The following is a 22766-nucleotide window of genomic DNA, read 5'->3' as shown; positions in this document are numbered from 1 at the left end:
AGGGGTTGGGGGGGTGGGGAGAAATAAACCAAAGAACTTATATGCATAACCAATGGACACAGACAGTAGTGTGGGAAAAGGTGGGAGGAGGGCGGGAGTGGGGAGGAGGGGGTCAATGGGGGAAAAATGTGGAACATCTGTAATACATTTTACATGCAACAATAAAGATGTGAAAAAAAGAAAAAAGAAAAAAAGAAAACTTCCCTAACCTGGTAAAGGGAAAAATCACAAATGGCCAGGAAAACACAGAGAGTTCCAATCAAGATGAATCCAAAAGGACCCACATATAGACACATCATGATTAAAACGGCAAAGATTAAAGACAAAGATAAAATCTTAAAGGCAGCAAGAGAGAGTCAGAAAGTTACCTACAAGGGAGCTCCCATTAGACTGTCAGCTGATTTCTAAATAGAAATAATGCAGGCCAGAAGGGAGTGGCATGAAGTACACAAAGTAATGAAAAGCAAAGGTCTGAATCCAAGACCGCTCTATCTAGCAACATTATCATTTAAAATTAAAGGTAAAATAGAGAGCTTCACAGACAAAAAAGGTCTAAATTTACTATCACCAAATCAGCAGCACTACAAGAAATGCTAAAGGGACTGTTCTAAGAAAAAGAGAGAGAGAGAGAGGAACAAAAGCATAAAGAATAAAAATGGCAATAAATAAGTAGCTATCAATAATAACCTTAAATGTAAATGGCTCAAATGCTCCACCAAAAGACATAGGATAGCCCTGGCTGGTTTTCTCAGTGGTTAGAGTGTCGGCCCACAGACCAATGAGTTGCAGGTTCAATTCTGGTCAAGGACATATATCTTGGTTGCAGTTTGTCCCCAGCTCTGGTAGGGTCATGTGGGAGGCAACCAGTCAATGTGTTTCTCTCTCATCAATGTTTCTCTCTCCCACTCCCTCCTACTCTATCTGATAATAAATAGAAAAATATCCTGAGGTGAGGATTAAAAAACAACAACAAAAACATAGGTAGCTGAATGGATAAAAAAACATGACCCATATATATACTGTCTATAAGAGATCCATCTCAGAAAAAAAGACTCACACAGGATGAAAGTAAAGGGACGGGAAAAATATTTCCACACAAATGAAAACAACAACAAAATAGCTGGTATAGCAATACTCATATCTAAGAAGACTTTAAAATGAAGGCCATAATAAGAGACAAAGAAGGTCACTACATAATATGAAAGAGTTCACCCAAGAAGAGGTTATAACCATGGTGACCATATATGCACCAAATATAGAAGCATATACATTTTAAAATATATTTAAAAACTTCTGGAGGACTTCAAGGGAGAGATCAACAGCAATACAATCATAGTAGGGAACTTTAACTCCCCAGAGACATCACTGGATAGATCTTCTAGATAAAAAATTGACAAGAAAACAGAGACCCTAAATGACGCACTAGATCGGCTAGATTTAATTGATATTTACAGCACATTTCACTCCAAAGTTGCAGATATACATTCTTCTCAAGTGCACATGGGACATTCTCAAAGACAGACCACATGTTAGGACACAAACTAAGTCTCTACAAGTTCAAGAAGATTGAAATCATATCAAGCATCTTCTTGGATCACAATGGCATGAAACTAGAAATCAATTACAATAAAAACATTCAAACACATGGAGGCTAAATAGCCATGTTATTAAAACAATGAATGGGTTACTAACGAGATCAAGAAAGAATTCAAAAACTTCCTGGAAATTAATGAAAATGAACACACAAAAGCACAAAAGGTATGGGACACAGCAAAAGCAGTCCTGAGAGGGAAGTTCATAGCAATACAGGCCTTCCCCAAGAAACAAAAAAATTTCTGACAAGCTATCTAACCCTAAAACATAAAGATTTAGAACAAAAAGAAAAACCCAGTTAGTAGAAGAATGGAAATAATAAAGATCAGAACAGAAATAATTGACATAGAGATTAAAAAATACAAAAGAGGAATTAAACCAAGAGCTGGTTCTTTGGAAAGATAAACAAGATTGCTCAACCTTTAGTCAGACTCACCAAGAAACAATGAGACAGGACTCAAATTAATAAAATCAGAAACAAAAGAAGTAACAACGGACACCACAGGAATACAGAGGACTGTAAGAAAATACTATGAACAATTATATGCCAACATATTTCATAATCTAGGAAAATGAACAAATTCTTAGATTCACAGTGTCTTCCAAAACTCAACTGGGAAGGATCAGAAAACCTGAACAGACGAATAACAATTAAGGAAATAGAAGCAGTAATCAATAAACTCCCAGCAAACAAAAGCTCTGGTCTAGACGGCTTCAGAGGAGTTTTACCAAACATTCAAAGAAGAACTAACACCTATTTTCCTCAAATAATTGCAAAAAAATTCAAGAGGAAGGAAGACTTCTAAATTCTTTTTATGAGGCCAGCATAATCCTAATCCCAAAAAGAGATAAAGACACTATATAAAAAGAAAAATCCAGACCAATATCCCTGATAAACCTCAAAATACTCAACAAAATTTTAGCAAATTTGATCCAGCAATATATTTTAAAAATTACATACCACAACAAAGTGGAATTTATCCCAGGGATGCAAATCAAGAAATGTGACCCACCACATAAACAAAATGAAAGATAAAACTCATAGGATCATATCAATAGATGTTGAAAGAGCATCTGACAAAATCCAGCACCCAATTTTTATAAAAACTCTCAGCAAAGTGTGAATAGAAGGATCATTCCTCAACATAATAAAGGTCATATATGATAAACCTACAGCCAACATCACACTCAATGGGCAAAAACTGAAAGCATTTAGGATGTCTGTTTTTGGCACTCTTATTCAACACAGTACTGTAAGTCTTAGCCACAGCAATTAGACAAGAAGAAAAAATTAAAAGACATCCAAATTGGAAAGGAAAAAGTAAAACTGTCATTATTCACAGATGACATGATATTGTATATAGTAAACCATAAGGACTCCATCAAAAAAACTAGTAAATTTGGCAAACTAGCAGGATACAAAATTAACATCCAGATATGGTTGGCATTTTTATACACCAACAATTAACACACAGAAAGAGAAACTAAAGAAACAATCCCATTTACCATTGAAACAAAAAAATTAAGATACCTGGGAATAAACTTAACCAAGGAGGTAAAGGATCTGTTCTCAGAAAACTACAGGACATTGAAAAAAAAGAGGAAGATATAAAAAAGTGGAAGCATATACCATATTCATGAACTGGAAGAATTAATATCATTAAAATGTCCATACTACCCAAAGCAATCTATAGATTTAAGGCAATCCTTATTAAAATATCACTAGCATACTTCACAGATCTAGAAGAAATACTCCAAAAGTTTATATGGAACCAAAAGAGAGCCAAATAGTCACAGCAATCTTGAAAAAGAACAAAGTTGGAGGATCACAATTCCGGACATCAGATACTACAAAGCAACTGTAATCAAAACAGTCTGGTACTGGCACAAAAAAAGGCATATAGATCAATGGAACAGAAGAGAGAATCCAGAAATCGACCAAAGACATTATGCTCAATTAATATTTGACAAAAGTGGCAAGAATACACAATGGAGCAAAGAGAATCTCTTCAATAAATACTGCTGGGAAAATTAAACAGCTACCTGCAAAAAAATGAAATAAGACCATCAATTTACACCACACACAAATAAACTCAAATGGATAAAAGACTTAAATGTCACTCCTGAAACCACAGGCACCAATATCTCAGACATCACACAGAGCAGAATTTTCACCAATGGCAAGAGAAACAAAGGAAAAAAATAATAAATGGGACTACATCAAGCTTTTTAGCTTCTGCACAGCAAAAGAAACCAGCATCAAAATGAAAAGGAAACCCAATGTATGGGAGAACATATTTGCCAATGATATGTCGAATAAGGAGTTAATTTCCAGAATATATAGAGTAGTCATACAACTCAACAAAAGGAAGACAAACAATTCAATTGAAAAATGGGCAGAGTGCCTGAATAGACACTGCTCCAAACACGACATACAAATGACCAAGAGACATATGAAAAAATGCTCAACATCACTAATCATCAGAGATGCAAATTAAAACGACTATGAAGTATCACCTCACACCTGCCAGAGTGGCTGCCATCAATAAATTAAGCAACAAGTGCTGACAAGGATATAGAGAAAGGATACTCTAGTACACTTCTGGTGGGAATGCAGACTGGTATAGCCACTATGGAAACCAATATGTTGTTGCCTCCAAAAATTAAAAATGTAACTGTCATCTGACCCAGTAATCCCACTTCTAGGAATATATCCTAAGAAGCCTGAAACACCAATCAGAAAGAATATATGCACTCCTATGTCTATAACAGCACTATTTATAATAGCTATGTCTGAAAACAGCCCAAGTGTCCATCAGTAGATGAGTGGATAAAAAAGCCGTGGTTCATTTACACAATGGAATACTATGTAACTGTAAGAAAGATAGATCTCTTACCCTTTGAGACAACATGGAGGGACCTGGACAGTATTATGCTAAGTGAAATAAACTAGTGAGAGAAAGACAAATATCACATGATCGCACTTATTTGTGGAATATGCTAAACAAAATAAGCTGATGAACAAAACAGATCCAGAGACATGGAAGTAGGGATCAGACTGACAAACCTTTGGGGGGGGGGTGAGACAGGCGGGTGTCACGAGGGGGAACATCTTTAATACTAAAAAATTTAAGTATTAAAAAAATAATAAAATAAAATTAAGACATAAAAATCTATCATTCATAACAAACTATTCACATTCTATTTACCTCCTGTATTACTGACTGTTGGCTCAGGAGTGAGTCTCCCATCATGAATATTAGCGCTTTCCTCATCAGCATATATCAGATGATCATCTTCTCTATTTTCCGGCCACTGTGGTACCTCTCTCGTGTCTGTTGAGCAGCTGCATACATCTTCATTCTTGTTGAAGTATCTCTGTAACCATCCTGGCACAATATTCTTAACAGATTCTGTAACCCTGCTAAGAATGCCCTGTTAGGGGGAAAAACATGTAAGGCAGTTTTAGAAATTTATCTTTTTAAGTAAGTACCAACTTACAAAAAAACCACACCAAGAAAAGCACAATTTTTTCCCAATGAAGTTTCCTAAAATTCAGTTATTTGAATTAATGCTGACATAATGGTATTTTACAAATTCTATACACAAATTCCTTTTTCTTTCTTTCATATGCATATATCAATGAGTCAATAATTAGCCCAAATGGCCATTCTAGAATCTTTAAGAAATTCCAATAGGCCACCAAATAAGTAATAAAATGTAAATTTAGTAATAAGATATGTACTAAAATGTTATAATCTGAGAAAAGGCATCCCTTTTGATCTGAGCATATTAAAGGAAGCAATATAAACAATAACTTCAGCCCTGGCCAGTTTGGCTCAGCGGTTAGAGCGTCGGCCTGCAGTCCGGAGAGACCCGGGTTCATTTCCCGCTAAGGGCATGTACCTTGGTTGCAGTTTGTCCCCGGCCCTGGTTGGTCATGCGGGTGGCAGCCACTCGATGTGTCCCTTCACGTCGATGTTTCTCTCTCTCTCCCCCTTCCTCTCTCTCCCTCCCGCTCTATCTGTATAAAAAATGGAAAAATATCCTCGGGTGAGGATAAAAAATATATATATATATATAAAAAAAAACAACAATAACTTCAATAGCTTCCTCAAGCAATTATTTTACTGCATGTTCTTTTTGTTAATCCTCACTCGAGGATATTTTTCCCATTGATTTTTACATAGAGTGGGAGGGAGAGTAAAAAGGGAGAGAGAGACACATCAATGTGAGAGAGACACATTGACTGGTTGCCTCCTGTACAACCCCAACTGAGGCCAGTGATCAAACCTCCAACCCAGGTATGTGTCCTTGATCAGGAATTAAACCCACAACCTTTGGTCCATGGACCAATGCTCTAACTGCTGGGCCAAACCAGCCAGGGCAATTGCACATTCTTTAAAAAAAAGAACAAAAATTTAGACAAATAAAAACGAGGAGACTTTTTGTTTTTTAAAAAGACAGGCAATAGAACAACATAATCTAACATCATAAACTCAAGAAATAATCTAAGATGTTTTTCTGTTGTAAAATTTCTTTATACCACATATTGCCTGAAAATCTGAGAAATAAGTTTTATTATGGCAACTTTTAAAGGAAGAAAAAATGCAGTATAACTTCTATCAGTATTAACAATTAGTGTAGCTTTGCTATGTGCTAGGCACATTCTAAGCAGTTTATACTTATTATTCTATTTAATCCTCACAATACTTGAATGAAGTTGGTATTAATAGTGCCACTTTATGAATGAAGGGACAATGAAGTAAAATAACTTTCCCCCGATACAAACACAACCACTATGGTATATCTAGGATAGAGTAAAAGCATAGGTGGGGACTGGCAGGACCTCCCTGAGCTTTAACTCTAAGCAAAATAAGAGCAACACCCCCTCCTGCTATTACCTAATATGAATTATAATGATGATCCAATGAAATTATGTGAAAGCAGTTTGCAACTTACAAAATATAACAAACATATACTAATAATTTTATTACTAATGGGGGGAGGGGGATGAGAAGAAACAAACAAGCGAGGCAACTAATTTTAGGCAACAATACCTTCCTAAAACAGCATTAGTAGAATTTCAGAGAAAAGGTTGGGGAAGGGGAAAATGAGTTGGCAGGTACAATAAACAATAAAATCAAGGTAGAATACATAAATCAACCATGAAAGCAAAACCAAGGCAAAGAGGCCCTGAAAAATCCTGTCAACAGAAAAGATGGAAGACACCTCCGATATAGGCACTTGAATACTATTTTCTCTATTGAGTAAAAAAGTGTAGGTAACAACTGGGAAATACGTAATTATTTTTCCCTGCATTCTCTAAACAGAAATTTAACTAGATCTATAGCATAAGCTCTCTAGCAACACATAAAGCCAACAGCCCTAGAATAATCACTACTGAAAACACAACTTCACCATCCCCCTTTTCTATGCTAATGTTACATGGTATTAGTTACTTTGGAAACAAAGATTATAAACCTACATCCAAATGTAATATTCATTAAAAAAAAATACACATAATATTTATAGTTTTTACTTATTACTTATACTTAATTACCCCCTCCTTATATTTCAAAATACTCAAAAGTGCTTACAAACTATGACATAGTTTAAATAAGACTTGAAAAATCTAAGACACATATTTGATATGAAATGATAAATTAGCTAAAGCACTATAGCAATAATTTAGTGTAAAATAAGCCTTTTGTGGATTGCCTCTAAGGTGTTTAGCTACTAAACGTATCAGAGATTCCTGTGATCCCTACTCAACTGAGGCGAGTATAGAACTTAAGTTAATACCATACTTAACCAAAGGGCACGTACGTCTGTGGCAGCATTAGATACCGTGGAGAATAATTGGTGATCAAAACTAAACAGTCAAAATGGGTATAATAAAGCTCATGAACTTTGCTTGGAGATCTTCTCTTTTCTAAACTAAACTTCAACCAATTTATCTATAGCAGCCCACAGCAGCTTAGAATAAGATAACGGCAGGGGGAGAGGGGGGCACTTTACTGGCACAATGAATGACAGCAGGAAGAGCTTGACAGTAAAAAGAAATACAGATAATAAAACTGACCTGGAACCATTACAAGAAAACAAACATGCCTATACTTCAGTATACCTTTGTATAGTAAGTGACCCTAAGTAATCAAGAAAAGGTAAATTAAGTTCAGTATACTCTAGTACTAGTGGTCCCTTCACCAATAATATCAGCATTATCTCAGACTCTATCCCAGCCCTTCAAAACTCAGGAGCTAGGGCTCACCTGTTTTAACAAAAGCTCCCAAGTGATTCTGATGTATGCTGAAGCCTGAGAACCACTGTTCTAGTTAGAGATTAGGAAATCAGATACATTTAACAAAATTATAATACGTTTTAGGAAAAAAGTCCCTCTACAAGAGGTTAATGAAAGTATGTATACTTAAAAGTCTTAGATTCATTTATCTGGAAAACATACAATGTGGAGCACATTATATGACAACAATTAAAATACAGGGTGGGGCCCTGGCCAGTTTGGCTCAGGGTTACAGCGATGGTCCTCGGACCAAAGGGTTGTGGGTTTGATTCCTGCTCAAGGGTTGCAGATTCCTGCTCAAGGGTTGCAGGTTCAATCTCCAGACCCAGGTCAGGGTCTTACAGCAGGTAATCAACTGATGTGTCTCTCACATCAATGTCTCTCTCGATGTCTCTCTCTCTCTCCCCCTCCCTCCTTTCCTCTCTTTCACTCTATCTAAAAAAATCAATGAAAAATATTTTCAGGTGAGGATGAACAAAAAATAAAAATACAGGGTGGGGCAAAAATAGGTTTACAGTTGTGACTAAGCAAAACACAGTTTATTCTTGTATTAACTTAATTATTGTATTATTTTCCATACAAACTGTAAACCTACTTTTGCCCCATCCAGAGTAATAAAATATTCTAAAATGAATGATAAAAACAAATAACGTAGACTGTGAATACAATGCGACTTATAGAACTATTTCCACAGTGTTTTTGAAACTGGCCATGATTTTTACCTGTACTATTATTTAATGATTTTCTTTCTATTCCCTCATTTCTCTTAATAAACTTAGTTTTTCCTGCACAATAAAACGTATCCGTTCACAGATCTGATGCTATGCTGGTCTTCACTTGCCCCTCCCTCACTCTATTCTTGATAGGCAGTCCCACAAAACTGGCTTCTGTAAGGACTGGCCTAAGAGACATACCAGAGCAGCAGTTCTCAACCTGTGGGTCACGATCCCTTTGGGGGTCGAACGACCCTTTCACAGGGATCGCTAAAGACCATCAGAAAACACATATTTCCGATGGTCTTAGGAACTGAGACACCGCTCCTCTATCCATCTCCAGGCGGGTCCGCCCACATACAACAGGAAGGAACTGTATTAAAGGGTCACGGCATTACGAAGGTTGAGAACCACTGTACTAGAGGATACCAGATATTCGAGGATGGGAGGGAAGAGAATTTTTTAGTGCCCTTCCTCCAAAACTAGTTCCAGCAAGGTGACTCCTTCTCCACTCCAGTTCCTCCATTTCTTCCCTTTATCCTTCCAGTCCTAGGGATGGTAGCAGCTTCTGCTACTGCTAGTCTCTGGGACTCACGCTATCCTGTATTTATTCCTTTCACCTCAAGCATATCTCTAAGTAGACTCTCTTAAAAAGATACTTCCGTTGAACCATCAGAGTGAATTATTTCTTAGTAGGTTCCTGTGCTACCCACCCCCCCTTTTTTTGATCTAATTAATATGAAAAGTAAAAAGTCAGTTCATGCTGTCAGATTCATCTTCTTCATCAACAACGGAACACATGAACCATACTTTGGGAAGTACTCTTAACTACCCAAAAGTGACATCCAATCTTTATCTCTGTAAAAACAAAAGTACACTAATAGGCCAGAAAAGAGGCTCTACTTTGGTGAATATTTTAGAATCTTATCTAATTCATGGATGTAAAGGCAGTCACTGCTTTTCTTCACTCAATTCATTCAGTCAGTATTTATTGGTCTCATACACATGTCAGGCACAGAACACTGAGAAGACAGCAAGGATCAAGTTTCTGCCTCCGAATTTATATTTAAGTTAGGGAGACAAATGAACAAACTAGCAAATGTAATATGCAACATATAATGATTCAGTGCTACAGACAAAAACAAAGCAGGGAAGCAAAAGAGGATAGGTAATTTATATAAGCAAAGACCTATAAAAAGTGAGGAATGAGACATGCAAATTTCTAGTGGAGATTATAAATTGAGAGAACAAAAAGTGCAGACTCAAATATAGGAGTGTCCTTGGTACATGCTGACCAAGCTTCTAGTGACCTTTTTAATAAATGCAAAATCTAATAAACCTTAAATAACTATCCTTCAAAATTCCCCTGTAATCATGTGTGTGTGTATGTGTGTGTGTGAATCCACGTGTAACCTTTTGTCACTATAAAAGGACTAAACAGTGGTCCTCAAATTGAAGTCTTCAGACCAGCAGCTTTGGTGTTACCCTTGAGCATGTTAGAAATGGAAATCTGTTTAAAGCTGCTGAGGCAATTCTTATATTAATTCAAGTTAGAGAACCACTGTACTAAACTCACTAAAAACTCAATGGCTATTATCCCAATTAGTACCACAATAAACATAACCCTGAGTATAAGCTTTACTAGAACCAAGTTTTACGTAAAAATCACCCTATTTCCATGATTGTCTCATTATCAAATTACACCAATTTTATAAATATCTACTAAATAATATCAACTCTGAAAATCAAACCAGACTTAGACATAAAAGTCTACCTTTGAAATTCTTTTATTTCCAGTGTTAAAGACTTGACACTCATAGTAAATAACCAACTACCAGATACTAGAATTTTAAACCTGCTAAGAAAAAGAAATCTGATTACACACAGAACTGGGTAGGAAAGTACAGAGAGGTAAGGGACCCTGTCTACGAAATAACTTTGAAGAGCTACTTTCCTGGCTGACAATTTTTTAAAGCAGTTTGAAGTACTAAAGATAGACTTCATCCACTAATGGAAAACTGAGGAAGAGTGAAGGGAGCTGGAAAAGGGGAAAAATAGTTTTCTTATTGAAGAAAAGGTTCCTTTGACTATATTTTCAAAAAAGATCTCTCTTTTCAGGAGTTCTTGAGAGAAGATGCTTCAGGTCTTTAACAGGAATGGAGCAAATCAGTTTCCTATGTGAACCTGAACAAAGAATTCTTTACAATATTTAAAACAAACAAACAAACACTTGAGAGAGAGATAGAGGCACACTAGTAAAGGTCTACTAAGGTGTGAATACTCAAGTCCTACTTTACCAGATTAGCTTCCTCCCTACTTTCAGAAGCTTCAGCAGTAAGCATAACTAACACCATTATAACTTTATGTACGTTTTCCTACAGAAAACCTTTTCTGATTCTTCCAAGACTGGGACAGTAACTCCCTTACATGTGCCAACAGTGCCCTGTACTTTCTACATGACAGCAACCTGTCAAACAGGATGGCAATTACAGTCTGTCCATCACCTCCACTACAGCATCAGCTCTGGGAGGGCATGCACCAAGTCTGTACGTGCACACATAGTTGGTACAGTTTTAATTTATCCACAACTGCACTGCTCAACCACCCTCTTATTCCCACATATAAATATTCCATAACAAGTTTCTAAAAAGGATATCAGTAATTTCAGAATTTAAAAATAAATAATACATTTGCTTGGTGTAATAGTTTCACCAATAAATATTTTCATCAAACAAATAGTTTCATCAACAAATATTTTTTTGTTGTTGTTGCTATACTAATAACCCTTCCTCCAAAAAAAGAAGAAAAAAAAAAATACATGTGAAGCTATGCAAGAGCACAGGAAAATTGAACCATCCTCTGGAATGATAAAAAAAACACATAACACACTGGTTGGTTTGGCTCAGCGGTTAGAGTGTCAGCCTGCAGTCCAGAGAGACCCAGGTTCAGTTCCCGCTAAGAGCGTACACCTCGGTTGCAGTTTGTCCCCGGCCCTGGTTGGTCGTGCGGGTGGCAGCCACTCGATGTGTCCCTTTCACGTCAATGTTTCTCTTTCTTCCTTTCTCTTTCTCCCTCTCCCTCTCTCTCCCTCCCTCCCACTGTATCTGAACAAAAAATGGAAAAATGTCCTCAGGTGAGGATAAAAAAAAAAAATACATAACACAAAGCCAACTAAATAAAGAGAAGCAGAAAAGTAGCTGAAGAAAGCAAAATTAATAAAGATCTTAGAACAATCAATAAAACAAATGGTGCATTAAAATCTTAAAAATACTCCCTGTAACCCACAAGCAAAATCTACACTAGATAATCATAAGTAATGAAGTTGAATTCAAGGATAAGGGAGTAAATGTTTAAATCTGGACCAGTTAAACTAATTGGGTCTCTTCTAAGAACTAAGGGTTCTGCATTTGGCACAATACATCAAAAATTCCACTGAGATTTATAATAAATACTCAGTTTGGGGGCCAGAAGTAAATTTAATTCAATACTGCACACACGTTAAGCATATCCAATGTATATATTAGCTTTTCAAATTACATTTAACCTGAGCTCAAGGATTAATGAAATAAGGCTGAGGTAGGTAGGGCAAGGCTCTTCTACAATGTTAACTCTGAACTCATCTGTTAATAAAAAAGATATTCTTTCCCTATATATCTTTTCACCAATTGATAATCTCAGAACAACCTGAGACACCTCTCCTATGTGGCCAACTCTTTAACATTACTGTGTATCAGCGATTTTCAACTGGTGTGCTGCAACAATGTTTAAAACATGCAATACCTGACTATATTGTCGGGGGCACTGACTTATTTTTCCTTAGATTGTCAAATAAAAAAATGACAACAGCCAACACACCAGTAGCATTGGTGTAAATGAATCAAATTACACTTTTTTTTTTGTCAGAATGGCAAAAAAATGTATTTTTTTGCTGTGCCGCAGAATTTCAGTAGTTTGTGTATGCCATGAGATGAAAAAGGTTGAAAATTGCTGCTATACAGCCTTCCTTTTTCTTAGAGTTCTCTACTCCTGCTAGTCCTCTTGACTTCAGTTCTTTTCTTTTCTTCACATTATCCTGTACTAAACAGTAATATCCAGATGACAAAATCTACTTTCTCAAATACAATCCATCTTCATTTTAAGGTTCTAGAGCCCTATTCCACCAGAATACTCAGCTGTTTTTATTTCTATCTGCCCTTTCAGGTAAGTTCTCTTCCAGGGTTCTGTGCACACTCTTCTCGCCTACTCAACTCCCATGTCACTAGGCTCTCCTTTCCTAACTTTTTAAAAGTCTTATTTTGTATAATCTGCCTAATCAGCATTCCCTCTTGCTCCCTTCCAAGCCCAAGAACAAGAGCTATCAACCCAAGACTTCACACGAGACTTAAAGAATATCTAATTATGAAAACACTAAATAGTAAAAACATAGATGCCATTCTAATCTTTCAGTTATTTCCAGTTTTTCTTTTTTAATCCTCATCAGAGGACATTGCTGCATTTATCTTCAGATAAAGTGGCAGAAGAGAGAGAAAGAAACATCAATGTAAGAGAGACACACTGACTGGTTGCCACTCACATGACCCAAACCGGGGCTGGGGACAAACTGCTACTGAGGTCCATGCCCTTAGAGGGAACCGAACCCAGGACTCTCTGGTCCATGAGCCGATACTCTAACTGCTGAGCCAAACCGGCCAGGGCTCCAGTCTTTTTTTCAAACAATGCGTCTCTATTCTAACTTTAACACTGAGTTATTCCCATGAGGGAAAAAAGTAACCAAGTATTCAAATTCTAATGCAGTTATAATGAATCTAATTTCTGTAACCTGATTTTAACCTACAAAGCTAAACTATCAGTTGTCTTATTTTACAACCAACAGATAGGCATTCAGCAGCCAAGCTTTCCCTATCCACCTAGTCCAAATCCTTCTAGCCGCTTAAAATCCAAACTTTTCATTTCTCTTCTCAAACTCAACAGATAAAGCCAAAAAACATGAGCATAGAAATTATTCTGTTCTTAATCCTCACCCAAGGATATTTTCCCACTGATTTTTAGATGGAGTGGAAGGGGGGGAGGGAGAGCAAGAGAGAGAAACATTGATGTGAGAGAGAGAGACATCCATTGGTTACCTCTCACAGGATCCCAACTGGGGCCAGGGATCCAACCTGCAGCAACCCAGGTATGTGCCCTGACCAGGAATCAAACCCGAGACCATTCCGTCAGTCAGCCAATGCTCTAACTGCTGAGCCAAAATGTTAGGGCAAGCATAAGAATTATTCTGGCTAAAAAATTAAAAACTACAACCGACCATGTATCTCCAACTCTTTCAAAACTCTCTGTCACTAATGCAGTAAGGAGAAACATGACCTTAGACTTATTTTTAGTTATTCATATTACAGAGGTGATATTGACAATTGACAGTAATCAAACAAGGACAAGAAATGGTGTCCCGCCCTGGCCAGTTTGGCTCAGCGGTTAGAGCATCCGCCTGCGGTCCGCAGAGACCCGGGTTCGGTTCCCGCTAAGGGCATGTACTTCGGTTGCAGTTTGTCCCAGGCCCTGGTTGGTCGTGCGGGTGGCAGCCACTCGATGTGTCCCTTTCACATCGATCTTTCTCTCTTCCTCTCTCTCCCTCCCACTCTGTCTGTACAAAAAATGGAAAAATGTCCTCGGGTGAGGATAAAAAAAAAAAAAAAAAAGAAATGGTGTCCCTAAAAGGATCTTCAAGCTAGCAATAGGAGACCCAATAAAAAACTAAAGCAGTTTAATCCACTCAGAGCTTCCTACAAAATATTGCCACTTTTCTTACACAATCTCTAATACTTTCTTTCTGGTAAAATTGCTTCTTCTTCTTCTGTTTTTTATCTTCTCCTGAGGACATTTTTGCATTTATCTTCAGATAGAGCGGGAGGGAGAAAGGAAGGAAGAGAGAGAGACATCGATGTGAGAAAGACATATCGACTGGTTGCCACCCACAAGACCCCAACTGGGGCCAGGGAAAAACTGCAACCAAGGTTATGTACCCTTAATAGGAACCGAACCCGGGTCTCTCTGGTCCGCAGGCCAGGGCTCTAACTGCTGAGCCAAATCAGCCAGGGCTGTAAGACTTTCTTTTTTTATTATTATTATTTTTTTTATCCTCACCCGAGGATATTTTTCCATTTTTTGTACAGATAGAGTGGGAGGGAGAGAGAGGAAGGGAGAGAGAGAGAGAAACATCGACGTGAAGGGACACATCGAGTGGCTGCCACCCGCACAACCAACCAGGGCCGGGGACAAACTGCAACCGAAGTACGTGCCCTTAGCGGGAACCGAACCCGGGTCTCTCCGGACCGCAGGCCGACGCTCTAACCACTGAGCCAAACTGGCCAGAGCAAGACTTTCTTAAATCACACTACGAAAAAGGTAAGTGAAATCAAACAAGCTGAAATATGTACAGATAGAAAAGGCATTGTAGTACCCTGTTTCTGGCAGTAAACACAGTAATTTGTATCCAGTGGCAAGACTTTAATTGTATATGTGCTTCCCAAAACAGAATCTTTTAAAAATATATTACAATGATGAGCATTACACCTTTCCAAAAATATACAGTGCCTAATGAAAATGTTTTAATTAGTGCCATCAGACCAAAATGTTCATTTTACTTTAAATTAATAGATAACTGCCTCAGGAGGGGGCTTTCCAGGAAATGGAGCCAACACCTTGACTTTTTTTGTCATTTATCTTATTAGAAAATTAGTAAGTAAATTGATAAAATATCACACACAAAGGCTTCTGATCACAAATAAAATAACAACATTGTTTGAAACAATGTAATACTTGAACTTACTTTCCTATACACCTAAATGACTGGCATGTCATTAAGGAAAACATTTTAAAAGTACTTAAGCGAGTAGTAATAGTTCAAGGTTTGGCCTCATCAGTCAACAAACAAGTCCTTAAATCCAATACGAGCCTATAAAAGACTGAGCTTGGGTCCATAAAGGAAAAAACTTCTAAAAACAGGCAGCAAAATTCAGAGACAATTAAAACATTTAAATCAAAAGTTCTATTTAATCACAACAATTTCAAATGACTTCTTACTTTATATGCCAGGCTCTAAGAGCTTTACTTATCTCATTTAACCCTCACAACAATTTCCACTTTACAAATGAGTAAATTAAGCACAAAGAACTTAAATAACTTGTATTTATTTACAAGTTTATTCCAAGTCCTGGCAGAACACATACACAAAACCAAATGGTCTGACTCCATTCAAGTACATTTCTCCCTATCAACTATTCCCACTTCTATTTCCCCAGATAGAATTAAATACTTAAGATAAAAAAAATAAAATCAAAACTACTTAGTGACTTCTGGAATGAGTTAGATATTCAACTTCTAAATATCTCTCATCTTCAAAATTAAGAACAGGTTTTAGCCTTCAGATTCCAAGCAGAACATACTTATTGGAACAAAGTATCATGTGGAAGATACCAAAACAAACAAAAAGCTCCCCCAAGTTATCATATAAAGCAAGGTTAGGCAGACAATGGTCTGTAGGCCAAATTCAGCCCTTGGCCTGTTTTTATACAGGCCTCTGGCTAAGAATGATATTTACAATTTTTAAAGGGATGTTAAAAATAAAACAAAGGACTTGCAGCAACAAACCTAAAATACTTACTATCTAGTCCTTTACAGAAAGTTTGCAGACTCCTGATCTAAACTACTGAATAAAGGGGTTTCCTCCCCCTCTATCTGAAACTGCTAAATGCACAAAACAGCTAAATGCACAAACTGACTTGTAAGATAAAACTACATCTAGGTAGATAAAATAAGTGGATTCCCTTAGTTCCAAATCAAAGAACAAAACCTCTGAAGCACACCCCCCAAAAAAGGGCAAAAATAAGTAGTTCCCTCTCACCAGGAGGTGGCAGTAGATTCCTCCAGAGGCAAGGTTCTGGTTTGCCCATGGGCTCAAGTGTTTTGTGGTGGCTATTAAGAAAAGCAGCTTGACCTTCCAGAGCTGACTTTCTGGGCCTGACAATCTGCACAAAAAGGAAATCGGAAAGGAGACTGAACAGGTAACAAGAACTAACCACATCCTCTTTACTGACCTACTCATTGCCAACTAGAAAAATGACACCATTTCCTAAATACATGTGGGCTAAGAAGAATTAAGGGGTAGGAGAGAAAGCAAGTGAAAATGATTCAAGGGATGTTCTTCATTTATGAGTCTACAATAAGTTACTGCCCTTCAGTTAGTTGAGTAAGACAATGGATTTCTGTATCCATAACTTCAAGCAAGATGGCATTTTAAAGATCAAAAGTAAAAAGGCAAACTTTAGATATATTTCAGCAGAGCTAAACCAGAAGAAGTCAAAACAGGAAATTACAAGTCAGTTAAACACATGCAAAACTCACAGGTACTGTGTGACTGCACAAGCCAGTTAGCCTGACAGGCAATGGCAAACATCCATTAACTAACAGTGCCAGACCTCTCATTCTTATTCCAACCCTCTACCACACAACCAAAAACGACATTTTTGCTCAGAAATCCTTGGACACTTAATCAAATAACATTAGTATAAAACATGCCATGTCATGAAGTTGCTTGCTATTCATGATGACTCAGCAGCTGCTGCAAAACAGAGGTGACAGCCTAGGATAGCAGACAGCAAGTCCACAAAAGTTCCAGTGAAGAGTAAAGAAAGTCCTTATTTTAAGATTTAAAAAATCAATATTAAACAGAGTATTCTTTTGTATATTCCTGGATACTTTCCTCTGGTAGTTTCTGACAATATTAAGTAATACCTACAGTGTTGATCAACAAACCCCCAAACATGTTTAATACCAATTCAAAAGCTAAAAATGTATTTTCTTTTTCAATTAAATGACTGAAGCAAGACTGAAAGTATTTTAGATGGGGAAATGATAAATTATCAAGCTCTAAAACAAAACCACACAGCCTAAAATTATATATATCAGTTCTAAGACAAGCTGGCTCATAGGTGCTATGTTGTTAAGGCATCATTTACCCAAATTTAGATTGTTATCTAAGTACATTTTAAAATAAGCTATGATAACTTATGCCACCTGAAATCTATTAGCTCCTTTCTAAACTCTGCCCAGACATTGATCTGTATTTAAAACCTTCCCTTTTTTTATGTACTAACTTTTTCTTAAGGAGATCTAAGAAAGCACTCAGAGACATTTATTCTTCAGAAGAAACCGAAAGCACGTTTCTAACTTCCATTCTACAAAAGGATTAGGTTAAATTGCCAGACCTGTGATCTGAATTCTAATCTTAAACCTGCCTGCAAGAACTCCTGTTCCTCACAAATAAATCTGAATACCAAGCACTTACTTTCTTTATATATCTGGGGAAAAAACTGGCGGGAGTAATAATAATGCCAAGACTTCTAACCATTAGTAGAAAGCTATTTAATACTATAAACCACAATTTTTGCTATTAAAAATCTCCCCAAGTCTTTATTTTCAAAATGGTTTTTTAATGATACAATTTAACACCACCAGCAAGCATGTTAGTGTTCCATATTCATCATCACTCAAAATAAAGCAATCTAAAAGTGTACATTTAAGAGTATGCAACAAGTTATCAGACCCTTCTGATATAGTTTTGCTTTTAAACAAGTTTAAGATATACACTTCCCACCTTAGTATCATTGCGTTTTATACGTAATTTTTATTAAAATAAGCTAACTTTTTCCCACTCAATCCCCTAAAAAACAAGTAACATTAAAAATGGAATTTTCTCAGAATCAAACGCCTCATTTACATCTAGGATAAACTCCTTTTCATAATTTCAAACTCCCATGAATACACAAGGTGGTTAAATGATAAGAGCACCAACATTCCTGAGTGTCAAAGTACCCAAACTTCTGGAATACGCCCCATAATATTAAAATATTTTGTGCATGAGATCAGAAGTGACGTCCTAGTCAACTGTGCATAATGGCCAATTCTAATCTCCAAAATAATTGGAGTTGTAGAGCAGATGCGGGGAGGAAACCGTCTCGCAGCAGAGAAAGGACGTTAAGGGTTGAGAGGGACTTTCAAAATGCCCCAGTGCTAAGGTAACAGTAACCAGGTTAAGGAAAAGAAAAAAAATATCTAAGCCAATGTTCTCAGATCAAGAAGAGGACATGGGCAGAGGAGAGGGAAACTAATTACTGGCTTGAGACGAGGTTATTCCACTTTCTGGGTAACAGCGCCCCCGCCAATCCCCAGTGCCCCGGAGACAGATATCCTCGGGGCAGCCCCCTCCCCACAAACACTGAACCGCAGGAGACTAGTTAACAAGCCTAGGTGCCTCCAACCACACCTTCGGGCTTTCTCCCTCCAGAAGACGGGAGTAATACCATCAAATCCCCAATCCCCGCCAAAAGCGAAAGAAACGCGCGCACCGTAGGCCCAGAATTTCTGTTCCCGCCCTGCGCCGGCTGGGGAAGCCCCAGCCAAGGAGGGTTGGAAAGAGGCGTCCCGAACCACACGTGTGTGCGCAAAGATCGGCCTGTCTCAACCCACTTCCCGTCACCACCCCAGCGGGCTGAGCTCCCGCCGCCTCGCACGGGCCTTTCCTCAGGCCCTCCCGTCCGCTCCACGTGGGGCGCCAGGGCCCCTCACCGCCTGTTCCCTCCCGCCAAGTTCCCGACCCGCAAAACCACTAGGGAGTCGGGGTCCCGTACCTGGTGCTTTTGTCGCCCCTGCTGGTAAGGCTTAATTGGCCCCTGGTGGCAGCGCCGCGTCCGGATCTTACCGCCACCGCCCCCTCCTAGTCCTCCGGCTCCCGAGGCCATGGCGGAGCCTCCGCTGCTTCCCGCTCCGGGGCGGGTAAGGGGGCGGGAGAGGCAGAGGCGGCCGCCTTAGAGCCACCCTCCGCCCACCCCCAGCCCACAAGTCCGTCCGCGCTGCCCACACTGGAGGCTACAGGCACACCAGGAACCGCGAGGTGGCGAGCACAGTGGAGGGAGAATGCGCGCTGGCAGCAGGGAAGGCGGTGGCGGCGACAGAGGCCGAGTAGCTGGCTCCGGTCCGGTAGCCACTCGCAGACCCCCTCCTCTGTATGTGTCACGGTCTCTATGGAGATCTCCCGCAGAGGACAGGGCGAGCGGCTCCAGGCGCCGCTTAGGCCTAACTCCACCGCCGGCTGATGGGGATTCTTCTTCCGTCGTCCTAGCCGTGGCTGCCGCAGTTGAAGCCGCCGGCGCCGCCCGCCTACCACTCCCCTCTGCGCACAGCGCCCGCCCTGGCGTCGTCGTCCCTGCAGTCGCCGCCGTTGTTGCGCCTATTGCCGCTGCTAACCACGCCGCCGCGGTCGCGAGCCAGGGCGTCGTCATTCGTCAGCGCCCGACGCGATTGCATCATCGCGCTGCGACCGGCTGATTGGCGAGAAAGGAGGAAAGGCTGATCGAGCCCGCGCTCCGTGCCGCGGGGCACACTGGAGAACGTAGTTCAGCGTAAAACCGTAGTTCAGCGTTAAAACGACTCGGGGTGGGGGGGGGGGCGGGACGCGGAAGGAGACCTGCGGATCTCTGCAGAGGCACCAAGCCAGGGGCCCCATTCCTTTTACTCCTCTTGGCTGTAAACTTGGACTTTGAAAAAGGCGTTTAACCTCTTTCCCACTCTACTTCTCTCCATTGGTAAAGCGGCCAGAAAGAAGTAAGGACTTAGCAGAATCAAAGACAGCAGCCAATAAAGTCTTATAAAAACTGGTTGGAAAACAATATACATGATATTTAAGTCTAAACCAGAATTAGAAAATATATAGCTTCATTAATATTCCATTAAACTTATAAGGGCTTTCTTGTCTAACATACAAGGGCTGGAATTCTGGCTCTGCCACCCTATCGCTTGACCTTGGGTAAGTCAAAATCCTCTTGCTTCCTCTTCCATGAAATGGGAACTTTAAAATTCACTTTATGGAGCTGTTGTGATCATGTATATAACGCATGTTTCTGGTATACAAGAAATCAAATGAAATGAAATACATGGTTACAATTACTACCTATGCAGTCAACTCACATTAGAGGTAAGTGATATGTTACCAGTAATAAAAGTGTGTGTGTGTGTGTGTGTATACATATATGTATATATAATACATACATATGTACATACATATACAGACATATATACACAGACATATATGTATATATGTATGTATATGTTTACACACACACACACATTTTTTTGTTGTTAATCCTCACCTGAGGATATTTTCCCAGTTTTTTGTTTGTTTGTTTGTTTTTGTTCTAAAGTGGAAGGGAGAGAGAGAGAGAGAGAGAGAAAGAGAAACATCTATGTGAAAGAGACACATCAATTGGTTGCCTCCTGCACGACCCTAACCAGGGCTGGGGATCAAACCTGCAACCCAGGTACCTGCCCTTGACCAGAATCGAACTCGTGACCCTTTAGTCCATGTGCCAATGCCCTAACTGCTGAGCCAAACTGGCTAGGACAAATTAATATTTCTTGAATTCATTTGTTCGTGAACATCATGAACAAATCCATATGATAACATTATATAGAGGCTGTCACATAATCCTCACAATTCTGAGAGGAATTATTATCCTCATTTTACTAATGAAGAAACTCCACGTTTGAGGGGCACCGAAGAAATAAAATAATAATTTTAAAAATTTACCTTATAAATAATGGTAGATTAAATATCTGAAATGATTTCTCCTCCTCCTTACTCCAAAGCCCATGCTCTGGCCTTTGCCATCACTGCTATTTTTGTAGTCAATTTAGGAACCTGCCTACCACTCAAAACATTTTTTCTTCTAAAAGATATTTTTTTTCAGTTCAATGGAGTACTGATGGCCTCTGCACTGACTAAAATGTTTAGATTCTGATCTGTTTTACTGTGTAGTGAAAATGGACATTTTCCAATTGTATATATGTGCTAGCCATTGGAAAGACCAGACTCAAATAGCTGGCTTTGAACCACCTGGGAATACAAGGACCTTCGTCATGGCATGGGGATATGAGCTTGTGGTGTAAGATAGGAGTGAAGAGTACACCAGCAGGGGTATTTGGGTATAAGGAATATTGTGCATTAGACCTCTGAGTCACAGAGAGAAGCTATGTTAGCAATATCAGTAGAATTCTATGGACATCACAGAAACAAAAGAATATGGTGAAGGGTAAAGAGGAAAAACAGCTATTCATATGCAGACCAAGTGTCAGCACATGACACAAAACACAGAAGGACAGGAATTCTTTCCAAATAACCAAGGTGAAAACCGAGATTGGCTTAGCTTCATTTTTCTTAAACTGGGACCCAGTTTTTCCAGCCAAAGCAAATGGTGTATTGGGAGAGATCTCAATTTATAAAAAGCCTATTACTTACTGCTAGGGTCCCTGTCCTCCATGAAACTTATTTTTCCCCATAAAATATGGTAACCATTTGCCAATTATAAATTAGCAAATAGAGAGGCTGCTGACCTTCCTTTAAGACATAAGGAATAGTCATTAATTACAAGTAAAATTTAGTCTAAGCCCAACCTGGATTAAAAACCAGCTTTTATATATTCTTCAAAGATAAGACAATTCCCACCAAAGGAATATTTAGAGATGACAATTACAAGTAGTTAGGAAATTATGTATTTTACCCTACCAACATAAAGTGAGATATCTGCTATGATGTCTATTGAAGCAAATTATTTCATTGAGAGTAGTTTTATAAAGATTTCCATATTCTTCCACACACATTTTTCCATGTGATAGTTATTACTGAGCATTTTATTAGATAGAAACATAAGGTGAAATTAGTGGTTTTAAAATTTTTTTCATATTATACACTTCAATCTCAACTGGAGAAATGCAAATTGGAGTTGAGATTCTGAAAGTTACTGGGTTTTTGCAGGAGGCGGTGTGGGAGGGGGGGTTGTCTGTTTGTATTTTAGAGGAAGTGGGGCCATAGCATTGGGAAGATATTTAAAGGTGTACATCATTGTCCTGTCATTAACTTACTGTGTTCTCTGTCCTTTGGGAATAAAGTAATACTTAAGACTACGTGAATTAACTAATATAATCTAATATTTATTATCTACATATATTACTTAGTTTCAACATGCCATATAGATTTTTTTTTATCTTCCTGGCTACATATGTCAATGCACAGTAACCTTTGGCTGATATATATGTTTATGTATATTCCA

The 22766-nt window shown here is 38.6% G+C and overlaps 1 protein-coding gene across 4 annotated transcripts in view; it reads right to left on the bottom strand.

Annotated features, from left to right (window-relative positions):
• NUP153 (nucleoporin 153) overlaps positions 1 to 19418 on the bottom strand; it is a 75686-nt gene extending 56268 nt beyond the window's left edge. For 2 of the 4 annotated variants that reach the window (XM_036255443.1, XM_036255445.1), the window contains exons 1-2: positions 19293 to 19418; positions 4803 to 5028 (exon numbers count right to left, since the gene is read on the bottom strand). In XM_036255443.1, the coding sequence (XP_036111336.1) occupies positions 4803 to 5028; positions 19293 to 19403 (337 nt within the window). In that variant the 5' untranslated portion in view covers positions 19404 to 19418. Of the gene's footprint in view, positions 1 to 4802; positions 5029 to 16507; positions 16703 to 19292 lie in introns of those variants that run through there. The other 2 variants (XM_036255444.1, XM_036255442.1) reach the window with 1 other exon arrangement.
• Between the last annotated feature and the right edge of the window lie 3348 nt (positions 19419 to 22766).

The sequence above is a fragment of the Molossus molossus genome, unplaced genomic scaffold (assembly GCF_014108415.1).
Source record: "Molossus molossus isolate mMolMol1 unplaced genomic scaffold, mMolMol1.p scaffold_m16_p_12, whole genome shotgun sequence".
Classification (NCBI taxonomy): Eukaryota; Metazoa; Chordata; class Mammalia; order Chiroptera; family Molossidae; genus Molossus; species Molossus molossus.
Note: the sequence above shows the minus strand (reverse complement) of the source record. Positions and strands in the feature narration are given on the sequence as shown.